The sequence below is a fragment of the Mustela lutreola genome, chromosome 7, assembly GCF_030435805.1.
Source record: "Mustela lutreola isolate mMusLut2 chromosome 7, mMusLut2.pri, whole genome shotgun sequence".
Taxonomy (NCBI): domain Eukaryota; kingdom Metazoa; phylum Chordata; class Mammalia; order Carnivora; family Mustelidae; genus Mustela; species Mustela lutreola.
The window spans coordinates 27476978-27492819 of NC_081296.1; the positions used below are offsets into that span (position 1 = coordinate 27476978).

The window sequence follows — 15842 nt, forward strand, 5'->3', positions numbered from 1 at the left end:
TGTTTTCCCCATGACGCAGGCCTTCCCGCTGGACTTGTGCACTGACAGCTTCTGCGCCAGCCGGCGGCCGGCCATCGAGGCCAGGTTGCAGCAGATTCATGGTGCGCCCATGGAGAGCCTGCGTGCCTGGGTGGCAGCTGCGTGGCAGGCCCAGGAGGGCAGAGTGGCTTCCCTGGTCAGCTGGGATCGCTTTTCTTCTCTTCAGCAAGCTCAGGTGAAAATCTGCAGGGAGAGTTGGCCAAAAAGTACCACCCCCCAGTGCTGGGTGTGCTTCTGGCAAGATCTGTACACATGTGTGCATGTGTTCATGCACGCATATTTCTCTATGTGATGGTCCTGCATATACATTCATGGAGATTCTAGTGCCCTAGTCCAGATGTCCCTGTTATTAGTGGGACCATATCAGGACACAGAGTAAGCCCAGTGTTGCTTTCTTCCCCTTAGCTGACAGCTTCCCTTTCCCTGACCTATGACCCTCAGCAGGGAGGTGCTCTTCCTGTCCCTGCAACTACTGGCCTTCATCCTTGTCCTATTTCTGAGGATTTACACCAAATTCCCTCTTCCTCAGCTGTTCCCCAGGGTTTTCCCGACTAGATAGAAGTCTGACTGGGCAAAGGAAACCTAATTTCCCAGAGCTTGTGGTGGGCATTTTGGCCAGGGGCCCTGTGGCCTTGGCCCTGACCCAAGCAGCAGAATGACCCTTGTTGTCCTTGGAATCCTTCTCTGTGGAATTACAGTTTTCTCTGTTTCATGATCAGTGAAAGTATTCTAGGATTTCTGCTGTAAGGTGTGGCTAACCAGCCCTGTGTTTTGTGTTCAGGACCTCGTTTCCTGCCTGGGCGGCCCCATCCTCAGTGGTGTGTGCCGGCGCCTGGCCACAGACTTCCGACACTGCCGAGGGGGCCTCCCCGACCTGGTGGTGTGGGACTCCCAGAGCCATCGCTGTAAGGTCAGTTGCATCAGAATGGAAAGTCCTATTTCCATGATAATTTCCTTAGCAACTTAAGCAAAGGCTCCAGTCTAGGCATTTCTTGGTTGATTGTTGGCAAGATCGAATCCCTTGAAAGCTGTTGGACTGAGGGCCCTGGTTCTTCGGTTGCTGTTGGTGGGGCCTCCACACCAGGGGCTGTAGAGGCCTCTCCTCTCCGCTGTGCAACACTCCACCTAGCAGCTCATTCATCAGAGCATGCAGGCGAGAAGAGCCAGAGTGTGAGCAAGATGGGAGTCAGTCTCTTTTAACCGGATCTTAGAAGGGATCTTCCATCACTTTTGCTGAATTCTTGTGTTAGAAGCAAGTCACAGATTCCAGTGCCCCCCTCCAAGGGAAGGAATTCTGCAGGTGTGAACACCGGGATGCTGAGATGATGGGGTGCTGTTCTCTAAGCTCCCAGGAGTGAATGCCTTGTCACATGTTCAAGGCCAAGGGCCACCTTGCTTCACCTTGGTCTTCCCCTGCTGCCCATCCCAGGTTGGTTTTTATTACTGAGTTCTAAGATTAAAATAAAATTCTAGATACATATCCCATATCAGATATATTTTATCCCAGGCTGTGGCTTATCTTTTCATGCTCATAATAGTATCTTTTGAAGAGCAAAAATCTTAAATTTTGGCCAAGTCCAACTTCTCTGTTCTTTAACGGATCGTGCTTTTGGGGTCACGGGATATCTCAGACTGGAACTGTGGATTTGTGTATTTCTCCTTGCAGTTAGTTCTCTCCAGTTTGCTTCCTATATTTTGAAGCTCTGTGATTAGATGTATAAACGTGAAGGCCTGTCACATCCACTTGATGAGTTGATTTCTTCATCATCGTGAAATGACCCTCTTTTATTCCTGGTAGTGTTCTCCACTCAGACATCAACCGATACTAGTAAATAGCCGCTTCAGCTTTCTTTTGATTAGTGCTAACAGGACGTATCTTTTTCTGTTCTTTCTTTTAACTGGTTTCATCTTTAACGGGCTTCTTGTAGGCAGCATTATAGCGGGGTATGACTTTTTAATTCACTTTGACAATCTCTTGCCTTTTAATGGGGTATTTGGACCATTTACATTTGATGTGATTATTGATGATTGCCTTTAAAGCTACCATCTTGAGGGGCGCCTGGGTGGCTCAGTGGGCTAAAGCCTCTGCCTTTGGCTAGCTCATGATCTCAGGGTCCTGGGATCAAGCCCCGCATTGGGCTCTCTGTTCGGCGGGGAGCCCGCTTTCTCCTCTCTCCCTCTCTCTGCCTGACTCGCTGCCTACTTGTGATCTCTGTCAAATAAATAAATAAAATCTTTAAAAAAAAAAAAAAAAGCTACCATCTTGATACTTGTTTTCTGTTTGAGCTTTCTTTTCTCCTTTTCTCACATTTTTCTTCATCTTTTTTTTTTTAAGATTGTGTTCTAATCCTTTGTTAGCTTGTTAGTTATAATTCTTTGTTGTAAGTGTCAACACTCTGGTGTTGACTGTGTAGATCTTAAACTTCCCATCTTTCAGGTGATGTTATGCCATCCCTTGTACAGTATAAAGAACAGAGTATGTTTTTGTATCTCCTCTCCTGGTCTTTTTGTTCTGTTCATACATCGTATTTTTACATGTTACAAACTCTATATATATATATATATTTTTTTTGCTTTCTACAGTTGATTTAAGAATATTTGTAATTACTCACATAGATACAAATTATTTTTCCTCCCCTAGATACAATTTGTTTTCAAAGATTGATTTAATTATTTGAGAGAGAGAGAATATGAGCAGGGGGAGGGGTTGATGAAGAGGGGGGGAGAGAGAGAGAGAATCCTCAAGCCTCTGGTGAGCATGGGCCCAAAGGGCTTGATCCCAAGACCCCGAGATCGTGATCTGAGCTGAAATCAAGAGTTGGATGCTTAACTGACTGAGCCATCCAGGCACCCCCTCTACCAGATAAAAATTCTGCTTGTTATTCCTATGTAAAGATCCACATTTCCATGCGATGTCGTCTTCCTTCTGCTTAGAGAACTTTAACGCTTCTTGAAATGAGGCCTTCTAGTGATGAATTATTTAGGTTTTCTATGTCTAAGTCTTTATTTCATCTTTGCTTTTGAAGGGTATTTTCTCTGAAGAAAAAAATTTTATGTTGACAGCTTTTTTCTTTCAGCATTTTGAAAATGGTCCATTGTCCTCTAGCTTAGATTGTTTTTAAATGATATATGTGTAATCTTTACCTTTAGGCTTTAAAATATTCTAGCTGCTTTTAGAATATTCCTTTTATCACCAATTATGCTACTTAATTATTTCTTTGTGTAGTGTTATGTTTCTTTTCTTGGGGTTCATTGATCCTTGGGTTTATAGTTTCCATCAAATTTGGAAAATCTGGGTAGTTTTTATTGCTGTTTTGAAGTTCATTAATCTGCAGTGAATAAAACTGACAGTGTCTCCGCCTTCATGAAGCTGGTATGTAATGCACAGTTTTGTCTTTGGATACATGCCGTGGAGGAAGTGCATAGGAAGGACCCTCCTTAGAGATGTGCTGGACCTCTCTTGAGATGAATTTAAGCTAAGCATTGAGTAAGAAGTCAGACCTGTGAAGAACAGGAAGAAATGTCCCGGGCAGAGGGAATAGTAAGCATATGTAAGGGCCCTTCAGTTGGGAAGAGGCTGGTCTTTCTCAGGAACTTTGGAGTGGTTGGCACAGTCCAGATCATAGTTTTAGAGGTCCTGGCAAAAGTTTGGATTTGACTGCAAAAGTTTGGATTTAACTGCAAATAAAGAGAAAGTAATCAAAGGGTTTTAAGCATGGGAGCAACAATCTAGTGCATGCTTTAAAACTGCTTCTCAACTGTATAATCAGAATCAAATTGCTAGTTCTTTGTGAAGAACTGCCTACTTTCTACAGAATAATTCTGAGTTCCATACATGTATCTTTATTTTATATATGTAAGTAGAGCAGTATAGGTGAAAACTACTATAGCATACGTGGCTATTGTTTCAGTAAGATACTAATAACTTTTTTTTAAACTTACATTCCAGCTGGTGGAAGTTAAAGGCCCCAACGATCGTCTTTCACATAAGCAAATGCTCTGGTTGGATGAACTGCAGAAGCTGGGGGCTGAGGTAGAAGTCTGCCACGTGGTTGCCATTGGAGCTAAGAGCAAAAGCCTCACTTAACTAAGCTGTGGAGCTGGGGGTGTCTGGTGACAAATGGATTGATTTTCAAAAGTAGAAAGCATCATTACATTTTATTTAACTTTGATTTTGTTATGTCAGTAATAAACCTGAGAGTTTAAGACCCATCACTGTACAGTGTCTGTGTGTCACAAAACTTGGTCTTGGCTCAAATGTACTCATTGATCACACAGAGCAGGTAATGAATTTTCTAGGTCAGTACCTTGGTGGCCATTTTAGGAAATGGATGCATCTACGTTATTAAACTAGACTTGCAAAACAGCTGGGAAAAAAAAAAAAACAAACAAATGGGATGTTTCACAGCTTTTGGTCCTTCATAAAAGTAACATTCTTGATGTTTCTAGTAAGTACATTGGAGAGACCTGAATTTAAGGTTTTCTCTCCTGCCCTGATACACTCAGCTGTTGAACATTCTTGCTTTAGGATTATCTAAAGAAGGGCACAAATTCTTTCTCTGGGAATTAAAAATAAATTCTCATTAAGTTCTATAACTTTTAACTTGCTTTTACTAATTGGGCCTAGATTATCAAAGGAATGAACAGTCTTTATCAAAGGCAACTGTCCCTTTTCATCCCTAACCTAATGACTAGAGGGGCAATTTTCTATATAGACAGTGTAATTGCAATTGGGCTCTTCCCAAGAGCTCTAAGCCAAGGAAGGTCTATGGTAGGACGGCAACTAACCAGGACGATAGGACCAGGAGTCCAGGATGGGGGCCCCAGTTTCCCCCCAGACTAGTTCAAAGGCCTTTTTAGGGAAATGTTACTCCCCAGCTTGGTAATTTAGTTAATGGAAGGACAGGTTAGGGCTTTGTCCATTAATACCCACATGGCCTTAACTATAGCCAGTTCTGATTAGAGCAGGCAAAACAATGGAGTGGATGAGACCCACACAAGTATTGTTGGAAGAAAATGCCTTCGCTTCTTGAATCACTGCATTCTTGTAGATGATTTCGTATTGATAACTACAGCAACCAATTTCTGTGGAAATTTTATTTAGCAGTCAAAATTTCCTTCATATTCATCACTGTTGAACAAGATCTCTCACTTCCTGCTCATCCTACTTTAACTCAAGTCAGAATTTTAGGCACAAAGGTTTTAGTTTTCTCTCAAAATCAAGTTCTAACTACTTGAGGTTACTGCTACGGCAGGCAGGTTTTCTTGAAGTATGCAGACTAATTTTAACCCTGTTAGCACAAATTAATATACTTTTCTTAAATAAAGTTAAGACATTTTTGGTTTTAAAACTGGTTTCCATCATAAAATAACAGTAAGACATTGTACACCTTTCAGTTCAGTACAACAAAGTCCCAAGCTGTGAGGGCCGCGTGGCGTCCGGTCGGCACATATTTGGCTTGCAGGGCAGAGGGGCCGGAGCGTGAGGCGCTCTTCAGCGCGGCGTCCATAACCATACACAAGACTTCCGTCACCTCCGCTGCCTTTCTGCCAGCACAGGTGCCAGGCAGCTCTACAACAGCCAGGACTTAAAGCCGGTATAGTTGTTCTTCATATTATGCACGGTAAATTGTGGCACAATAATCATGATATAACAACTGTCCAGCAAAAATAAAACAAAAAACCATTTTTAGTACACTTGATTATCATACAAAAATATGCACATTTTCTATTTTAAAATAGTATTAATAGTACCTAATTTTTTTAAGCTTGTAAATTAACAACAAAAAAACTGCTAAAGGGATTGAAATAAATGTGTGAGGAAAGAGAAGTATAAAGAAATAAATGTTTAACAACCCCTCTCCAACACCCCCCAATTTAGGATAATCTGTAATAATAAAAAGGCAGCTTAACCAAAAAGGGATAATTATTATACTTTCTAAGGCAGGATACGCTGTAAGATTTTAAGGGGATTGGGACTGGTTTCCAATCAAGGACTATAAAATGTTTAATGGCAACAGTGCTATTTTCTTTATATAAACTGAAAAAAAGCCCTTATCTTCTAGGCAACAAGCTGGCAAAAACATTGGGTTTAGCCACAAGATGCATTTCTTAAGGCATTTTCTAAAAACTTCTGTCCTTGAAGTCCAGAGACATCATTTGTAAAAAGGAGAATAATTCAAATAGAAACAGCTACTCATTACACACTAACAGTAAAATACGGCTTCAAAAAAAACTTGTTTTAGAAAATATTAACCACTTCACTATAAAACTTCTTTAAAGCTTAAGGTGGCAGTTTAAGAAACTCTAAGTAACCGCCCAATTAGAAAACATCCATCCTATAAACAGGGACCAGGGTGTGGTGCTGACCGCCATTGTCATTTCGAGCCTTGCTCAGGGCCTCCACTGTGTGTCCTGGGTTCCTATCCCACAATCTGACCAACACACACCTTTGTGTGCTTCTCCATCACAATACTGCTGGCAGAGGCCAGGAGCGGGGGGGCTTCTCTCCACATTAAGGTGGCAGTATTTTGAGAGGAGTGCCCTTTTATTTGTCCTGTTGGCTATACCTAACCACTAAGAAATCTGTCCGTGGGAGAAGGGCCTTCTGTACAGGTGAGCAGACTCACCACCTCATTAGCAATTTCCAAGGGAAAGCGTCAGCAACAGTTAACTGCACCAGAAATCCTGACAGGCAATGCCCCGAATGCCTGAGCAAGACCTCTATTTTCGAGGGTGGATTTCTGCACAGACAGCACTCAGCCCTCCTGCTGTCACCAACCTGGTCCTCCCCACAGGACTGCGGTGTCCTCACTGACTTTCAGAGGGAAGGAAATGCAGTTCTGGGCACTCCTGGCTATTGGTATGAAGCTCAGTGGTGAGAAACCTGTTTCTAATATGTAGGCTTTTAACACCCTAATTTTAAAAACTGAAATTGTGTTTAACTTTGTGTTAATGCATACCTTAATTACTATTAATGTCAAAGGCACTTCTAAGTTTGTATTATCTACAGCAAATCTTTTAAAGTCAACAGTGCATATTAGTCCTATGAGGGTAAAAGCAAACTCATGATTTTAAAACACAGTGATCTACGGTACCAAACAAGGTGACCTCCAATAAATTATGGCCCTGGAAATACTGAACCCTCAAGTGAGTTCAATTAGCAAGAACCAAGTGACCAGAAACATATACAAATACCACCTAACACCTGTGAGGGGCGCTTACCAGATGCATCTTGAAAATCTACTTAAAATTAATTTCTTAGCTTTCCTGGTGTCTGCTTCTTTGGGGTGCTCACCTGAAGACCAGGTAACCTTTAGAAGGTGGCAGGAGAAAATGGATGCGGACAAAATAAATGCCACAGACAAAACCTGATTCGTTTGCTCACAGTATTAAGAGTGGGGGAATGTCTGCCTACAGATCACCTAAAACTAAGGTAGGCCTGAAATGACAAAAAAGAGGCCATAAGAAAGAAAAGTTCTGCCTATATTTAAAAAAAAATTATGAAAGACGCACAATTCAACATGTTTTTAAATATTAGTGCAAATTTCAACTGTTATTCTGACATAGAAAATTCTTGGAGCCTCAAATGCCTAGGTTAGCAATTTTAAGTCAGAGGAAAAGTTTATGGCTGCCCTCAAAATGTTCAGAAAACAGTACATTTCAGTCTTCATTTGCTAGTGTCTCAGTAGATAACCATATTTTGGCCCCACTTAGAAATTTGCTTAATGGTGTTCCTGAAATGCTTCGTCTGCAGAGGTTGCCTACGGGGGAGAAGGGGAAGGAGGAGGAAAGGAAGTCGGGCGTCGCGGAGGCATCGTGCGGGCCGCTGGCCCGGAAGTACAGCCTGCTCTTGTCCAGCTCCGAATAGCAGGCTTCCAGAGGCCCAGCCCGCTGCTGCCGGAGCGTCCTGCTGAGCACATCCACCTCGTCGGCCAGCAGGGAGAGCTTATGAAAGGCAGTGATGAAGCCCCCGAGGTTGATCTGGGCCTCGGGCACCCAGCGGAAGTAGCAGAGTTTCCAGAGCTTCACGTGTGTCCCAGAGAGATGCGGCAGGAGGACGCCGTGCAGGTCGGCTGGTTTGGAAAACCACTCCCTGAAATACCGCTCCATCCCGCTGCGCTGGCCATCAGGCTGCTGAGGAGGGTCGGGCTTTGCTTTTAATATTAATGAATTTCTCCTTGGAACTAAGTCTTGGTCACCGATGATTCCGTTCTTTAAGGAAGATGGCATTCCTCTCAGTGTGGAGCTGTAGCTTTTCTGTGCAGAAGACAGGATTTTGCATTATTTCTCCTGGGCTCCCCTTTTTGGAAAGACAGTAAAGGGGCAGTGGCAAACAGAAGCCTAGTACTATGAGAGATGGTGGAACTGCGGCCATAAAGAACATTTGGTTCCTTCCCTGTAATACTCATCCCGATCCTCCTCCACTGGAGTTCCACGTTTTTAGGAACGGACTCTGGCTCTCAGCACTTGCCTGCATGGGGGTGGGGAGGGGATACATCCTGTTCAGTAATTTGCTTAAATGCAAATTTCTAAGACTTCTTGGTTAGGAAAAAGTGCACACCTGGCTCATTCTAGAAAGAACAGGCAAGCAGATGGGTTTCAGGAATGGGGCCCCCCAGGCTCAGAGCTCCTATCTGCTAAATTCCAGAGGCTGAGCAAACTCTGTGGGCTTCAGTCACCAAGAAGAAAAGTCGGGGCAGGGTTATTTCAGGTACAAAGCAAATGATCCCTCAGAATCTGTTCTGGCACTGTCGTTAAGGGAAGTGACTTGGCTCTTAATACTCAGTGTTCTGAAAATATACCTTGTGTGAGGTGTGAGCAGACACCAGGTTTTTATTGTCAGTGCCTTTCTGTAATTTACCTTTGTCCGTTTGAAAGATTTCACAGAACCGTTCTGCACACAAGGCGTGCTCTTCCCGATGTACAAGGGGTTATGGAAAAGGGTGCGATCCTTTGCTGTAAACTGAAGAGACCAGTCCCAAACGGAGGGGAATTTCAAACCCTTTTCGTCACCCAACTGGATATTTCTGCTGATAGCAAATTCCTGCAAAATAAAATATTTGAACATCTTGAAAAGTTGTCAAATGAAAGATTTTCTTACATACATGCCTTTTTTGTGATGAGCCACTCACTATTTAAGCTGAATTTTCTGGACTATAGCAACTCTATTCCCCGAGGGCAGCATGTTTTGCTTTGAGAGAAGACACATTCTTGGCACCATGCCTCAGAGGGACACCTCACATGCTGTGTTTGCGAGCAGAGGGCCTTTTCTCCTGGAAGACCCCAAGGAAGCAAGGCCTCCAAGCAGTGAGCATGTGATTAGAAGTGAAATTTCACAGAGATGATACCACAGAGTCTGAAACATGTCGCGGTTACTTCTGTACTTGGAGCATTTTACTTTTTGAGCACACGATGTACTCAAAATGGATGTGCAAGACAATCTTCGGATGGAAATCACTGGCGTCTATTTTACCCCATTCTTCTAGGTGAAGAGACACCCTGCACTTACCCAGTGACCTCTGATATCCAAACCATAGCCCAGGAGCAGCGAGGAAGGAAGCCGCCCCCCACACTGTGCATCGTCCTGGTGTCTGGCCAAGACCATGAAGACCATGCACGGAGGCCGGACCACCTGCTCCCCGGGCTCACGCAGCCTGGGGAGCCAGCGGCACTAGGGTGCGGGCTGACAGCCCACTGCGTCTGCGTGGAGGAGGTGAGGAGCATCTCAAAGCATGACCCTCATCTCAGCTGAGTGACAAAAGCAGGTTTATGCAGATTATTAGCTCTCTGGAGGAAATATCTCAAGATACCGATTCTCCGATGGTGGGAGACGATGGATTCGTATTTTCTGTGTACCTTCTAGTATTCTCCAAAAAACCAGTTTCTTTGGAAATTAGAAAAAAAGGCAAAGACTAAGTGTCATCAGAAAAGCAGCGCTGGGGCGCCCTGGTGGCTCAGTGGGTTAAGCCACTGCCTTCGGCTCAGGTCATGATCTCAGGGTCCTGGGATGAGTCCCGCATCGGGCTCTCTGCTCGGCGGGGAGCCTGCTTCCTCCTCTCTCTGCCTACTTGTGATCTCTCTCTGTCAAATAAATAAATAAAATCTTTAAAAAAAGAAAAGAAAAGAAAAGAAAAGCAGTGAGGAGGCCAGCTCCGTGCCACAGGTGTGACCCACGCCACGTCGACTAGGGGCCAGCCAGAAACAGGTAAGCTATCTAACAGCACAGGGCAGTTTACAACATTGTCTATTTCAAATGAGTAAAACTGAACCCATTAAGCACCATTTAAAAAAATACTATTGTTAAGAGTTGAAATTTAATAAAACATAAACCCCAATCTGTTTTAATGGCCTACTTAGGAAAATATATAGAAATCAGTCATTTTTTTTAAAATTTGAAAACTAAAAATATCTCCAAGGAAGATTAGGTTTTCCACAAATAGTACCTGACCATGAGCATCTAAGGCAGCCTCAGAATGGAGAAAAGAAGGAAAAGTCTTTGTAGAAGGAACTGAGAACAGCAGTCTTGCTAAAAATCAGGACCTCAAATCAACAGTCAGTTTCCCAGGGAAGGCAGAGGCGGCACTGCCGGCCTGGAGTCTGGCTGTAAGATCAAATCATGAATAATAAAGCACCGAGGGCAGGAGGGATCTGATGTTAGTGCTTGCCAGGAAAAGCTTTTGAAAAAAGTCAAGTTAAAAAAAATATAGCACTGGAGGACAGACCAGGAAAAATAGATGATACACTTAAAAAAAAAAAATATTAACTTTTATTCCTCCACAGAAATCTATTTGTAAACCTATGTCGGCACATCCAGAATCCAGCCAAGAAGCAGGGGGAGGAGTGACTGTCTCTCGGAAGCCAACCTGGGCTCCACAGAGCGCCCCCCCCCCCCCACATACCCAAGCACAGTGGTCACGGGGACCACCAGGCTGACGTACTGGCATTTTACATCCAAGGTTTTACCATCTAACAAGGCTGTCTCATTTCCTAGCCTCATGTACATTTTGAAGGCTCACGTGTGTGTAGTGTGTGTGTGTGTCTACAGGTGTGCTCGCGGGACAGTGAAGGGAGAGGAGGGGAGAAGCACCAGGGCAGGCAAGCAGTGCCATGCACAGCACCACCACAGCTCAGCAAGGATGACGGCCAATGGACGAGAAACAAAAAGGAGCAACTCAGAGTCCATTAGTTTAGGGACAGAGTTCACCACACTTCAAGAGCCCAAGCCCACTGCTGGTCTCAGCATGGGACTGGGATAGGTGACATTCTTCTAGGGAAGCAGAGAATATATTTTATGAAAATCTTCTTCCAACTCTCCAACCTAAAATAAATACCCTATGACAGTGCTAAGTTTCTCCAACCCTGAGCCCCTGCAAAGCAGCACCACTGAGACATGGCTCACCTACTCTGAGCCCAGACCTGCTCCCTCACGTCTCCTCCTCCCTCACGTAATAAGCCTCCAGGCATCCTCCTTTACTTTGGGGTATTCCTCATTAATAAAGTTCTTCCTATTCGTACTACAACAGCCTGAATAAGATCATCTCTTCAGGACGCCTGGGTGGCTCAGTGGGTTAAGCTATTGCCTTCGGCTCAGGTCATGATCTCAGGGTCCTGGGATCGAGTCCCGCATCGGGCTCTCTGCTCAGCAGGGAGCCTGCTTCCTCCTCTCTCTGCCTGCCTCTCTGTTTACTTGTAATCTCTCTCTGTCAAATAAATAAATAAAATCTTAAAAAAAAAAAAATCATCTCTTCAAATGTCCAGTGCACTTTGTCTTTCATATCCACATCTAGAACAATTCATTTCTTTAGAAAACAGTGCAGCATAATGCTTCACAGTTGACAAAATGTTTTCCATTCACAGAACGAGGCCAAAGCTAATACTTGTTAGTCTTGTGGGTCCATTTTTACAGATGAGGAACCTGGGCTCACTGGTCCCCCAAACCTTGGGTGGGACTCATGTTAACCCAGGCTATGTCGCCTGGCCAAGGGCCTTATTGCCAAGGCTGAGGACCCTACCCCTCACCAAGACGGCAACCTCCTTCTTAGAAAGTCTTCTGAGAGGCCCACGAGAGCTGCCCTTTTTGTTTCTCTCAATGGTTATCACAGAATATACCAGCTATTCCCACTGCTGGTTCAAATGTGGGCGAGCCAGAACCTGTGGTTCCAGAAGGTTCTATCAATGGCAATCAGAAGTTATTCTCAAGCGTGGCTTGAGACCCTCCTTAGTCACGATTCTTCCTCTAGGTCAATGAAATGTGAATAGAAACTGATAATCCTACCCCAATAGGACTGCTGTGTGGCAGGTGACATGGATTCTGAGATTACCTGGTAAGCCAGCACCCACTGAGAATCTCAGTCTAACACATGGGTACCCTTCATCTCTGACAGTCCTTCCCACACAACTCTTAAAGAAAATAATCTTGCTTTGTACAACTTTTATTCCAGGAAATAAAAGTCCTCCAGCAGAACCTTTTTAATTATCGATCTGGACAGCCCAAATGTGAAAATATAAATATAAAAGTACAACATTTACAGTGGTTAAAATAACTTATATATATATATAAATATATATATAAAATAATTTATATAATTTATATCTTTAAAAACTGGGTTTTTTTTAATTGTTATTTATCACATTTTCTTTTTTCTTTCTCTTTTATGTAAGCCCCATGCTTAACAAGGTCTTGAACTCATGACCCGGAGATTAAGAGTCACATGTTCTACGACTAAGCCAGCCAGGCGCCCCTAAAAACTGGTTTATTATGTACAATGTACATCAGAGAAAAACACCTAACGTGCTCACTCATAAAAATGAAACAGGTTCCTAGATTTTTTAAGTCTTTAAATAATTCATTCAGAAACTGCAGCTTAAAATGGTAGCTGAGACAGTTTTAATTGATGTATTTTCAGCATGCAGCTAACTGTACTTTAATTCTACCTCCATAAAGCTGTAAGACAAACCGAGCAGTTGCTCTCGCCACACATCACTTACTGTGCTTTGTTTCACACGCTGGTGAGGAGAGTTGAAGAGGAAGGTGCCGAAGAGGGAGATGCGGGTGCTGTCATAGAGCACTGCTAAGTACGTCTCTGAGAACTCAAAGGCCGCCGGGTACTGTTCGAGCAGCTGCCACGTGGCATCCAAAAACAGCAAAAATAAGGGAGACTGGCAGACATAGACAGAAAATGGGATCATTCAATGTTAGCCTTCAACTGTTCCCATTTATTTCCAAATTTATGGCTCACATTAAGGAAGAGATTACTAAGAAAACCCCTCAGCCTAAAACACTAAGCTCCCAAGCTGTGCCAAGGCTATGCAGGCAGGTTAAACACGGATTCTGCCAAAGCTCAGAGGTAGGTTCAACTTCCATAAACATCACAGCCCTTCCTTGCCGAAGAAGCCTATTGAGCTGAAATGGCAAAGCCAATGGACAGGTTGCTGCTGTATAAATGGGGGACATTAAGAGATGTGATAAAGCTTGCCCTGGAAATAATTCTTTAGAACACTGAAAAAAAGAAAAAAATAATCCCAAAGCAAAAAGCGACTTCTGTATTCGCTTCTGGTGGACTGTGCAGGCTCAGCACCCAGAAAACTTGGCAGAGTTTCAGAACGCGGTTGGCGCCAGTCTCTCGGTCATATGGTGGGTCACCAAGTCCAGCAGCTGAAGACAGCCATTGTATCCCGGAGTCCCGGCAACTTAAAAGTGAAGCAGTCAGTGTTGGGATTTCCTCAGAAGGTGGTGGTGAAACAGAGAGCCCGCGAGTCAGGCCGCGCTTCCCACGACAAGCACATCCGTGAGAGGCGTGCGGGGCCATTCACAATGCCCACAGCCCTCAAAAAGATGACCCTCTCCAACTTTCCATTCTCCACACATGGGCCCCATTTTAAGAAAATGTGATATTCCAAAACTGATTTTTCAAAATACCTAACGTGTTCATTATCTGCTTTACAGAAGAGATAATACAGCATTTTTCAAGCAGCTTTCAACTTGGAGAAATGCAGCAGTCAATTTTTTTTGGAATTTCACTTCTATAGTTATAGTCATCTTTATAAGTGCATCAATTTGGATGCTAATCCATCACTAGTCTTAGACTAAAGAAGCTAAGAGGTACCAAATGCAACATTTAAAAAGGCTCCTCATCTCTTTACAGACAGAACACCCCTTCACAGGATGACGTGAATTTTATCTTGTATCACTTAAAGATTCCCTCCCAGGGAGCATTATGATTCTGTTACCTCTTTCTCGGATCTCTTTAAGTGGTTGCATCTGTCTAGGAACTGATATCCGGCCATGACCCACTCCTTCTGGATCAGACTCTGGAATCCTGCGATTGTCCTAAAATGGGGATCCAGCATCACTTGAACAAGAGAAGCTACAATACAGCTCAAGTCTCTTCCCTCTTCCTCTGTCAAGAAAATGGAAAGAAAATGAATACTACTTAGAAAAATGCTGAGAGAAGGGGAAGAAAGAATAAAGTGGATAATACATTACTCTCTGCTTAGGCTGCCTTGAAAATAATCCAAATTAGGAAAGTTCACTGGATTCCAGCAACTCTAAAGCATTACAGACTTTCAGATCAATTAGTGTCTAATGGGAGATAGTCTTTTATACATCAATATTTTCCAGAAAACAGAGAACAGCCCTCATACTTCTTATATTTCAGTGATTTGTGGTGGAAATCTTGCATGAGTCTGTTCTACTTCTGTTTCCTAAGAACATTAAATATACTTTTTCTACTGGCAACTCCATATGGTGACTCAGAAGTGAATGAGGGGGGATGGGACAGTCCACCATCACCTGAAAAGGTGGCAAACATTTTCCTCCCATCTTTTATAGTTTGTATCCATTTCAATAATGCCAGTAAATACCCTGATATCAAAGCCAGCGAAAGAAATCAGTAAAGAAAATGTCTACCAGTATCCCTTGTAATTAGATTATAAAATCATTAACAAAATATGAGCAAGTCAAATTATCTCATGAATGCAAGAATCTATTCCAGGAATGCAAGGTTGGTTTAACATCCATCTAATAAAGTAACACTTCATATAAATAAAATCAATGATAGAAATAACATAATCATCTCATTAGATGCATAAAAATTATTTGTGTGATCAAAATCCAAAGTTCATTCTCAATAAAAACTCTCATTAAACGAGGAATACAGACATACTTCAACCTCATAAGAGGAATCTATGAAAACCCACAACCAACATCATTCTTTAAGGATGGTAACTCCTAGAATTGAGGGATTCCGCTTCTATGCACCTACCCACAAGAAATAAACAAGTATGTCCCCATGAAGACTTTTAAAGGAATGTTCACAGCAGCATAATTCATAACAGCCACACATGGAAATAAACCCATGTCCATCAATAGCTAATATATAAGTAAAATGTGGTACTGACAAAAGAATACTATTCAGAAATTTTAAAAAAAATGCTACATGCTACATGAATGAACCTCGAAAGCATGTATGTTAAATGAAAGAAGCAAGAAGCAACAGATCACATACTGTATGACTGTTTCCATGACACATGCAGATAGAGCCAATCTACAGAAACAGAGAGCAGACTAATGGTTGTCTGGGGCTTGGACACAAGGAATCTTTTTGGTGTGATAAAAAATTTCTAAAACTGGACTCTGAACTCTACAGTTACTCTGTATATTTACTAAAAAATAATGATTCCTACACTCAAAATGGGTGAATTTTAAACTAAGTGAATAATAACTTATTTCAAAAACATGTTCTGCAAAAAAAATTGTTAGTAAAATGCAGGCTTGGTATCTCTTCTAAGCCTTTTGTATT

General features: G+C 42.8%; 2 protein-coding genes across 7 annotated transcripts in view; one reads left to right on the plus strand and one right to left on the minus strand.

Moving 5' to 3' along the window:
- Nucleotides 1–4251, plus strand: part of FAN1 (FANCD2 and FANCI associated nuclease 1) — a 35251-nt gene extending 31000 nt beyond the window's left edge. For 3 of the 4 annotated variants that reach the window (XM_059180203.1, XM_059180204.1, XM_059180205.1), the window contains exons 12-14: nt 20–214; nt 821–949; nt 3989–4251. In XM_059180203.1, the coding sequence (XP_059036186.1) occupies nt 20–214; nt 821–949; nt 3989–4126 (462 nt within the window). In that variant the 3' untranslated portion in view covers nt 4127–4251. The remainder of the gene's footprint in view (nt 1–19; nt 215–820; nt 950–3988) is intronic. The other variant, XM_059180206.1, reaches the window with a different exon arrangement.
- Nucleotides 4252–5121: 870 nt separating this feature from the next.
- Nucleotides 5122–15842, minus strand: part of MTMR10 (myotubularin related protein 10) — a 52349-nt gene continuing 41628 nt past the window's right edge. For 2 of the 3 annotated variants that reach the window (XM_059180208.1, XM_059180209.1), the window contains exons 13-16: nt 14272–14441; nt 13030–13200; nt 8903–9085; nt 5122–8298 (exon numbers count right to left, since the gene is read on the minus strand). In XM_059180208.1, coding sequence (XP_059036191.1) covers nt 7702–8298; nt 8903–9085; nt 13030–13200; nt 14272–14441 — 1121 coding nt within the window. In that variant the 3' untranslated portion in view covers nt 5122–7701. Of the gene's footprint in view, nt 8299–8320; nt 8513–8902; nt 9086–13029; nt 13201–14271; nt 14442–15842 lie in introns of those variants that run through there. The other variant, XM_059180210.1, reaches the window with a different exon arrangement.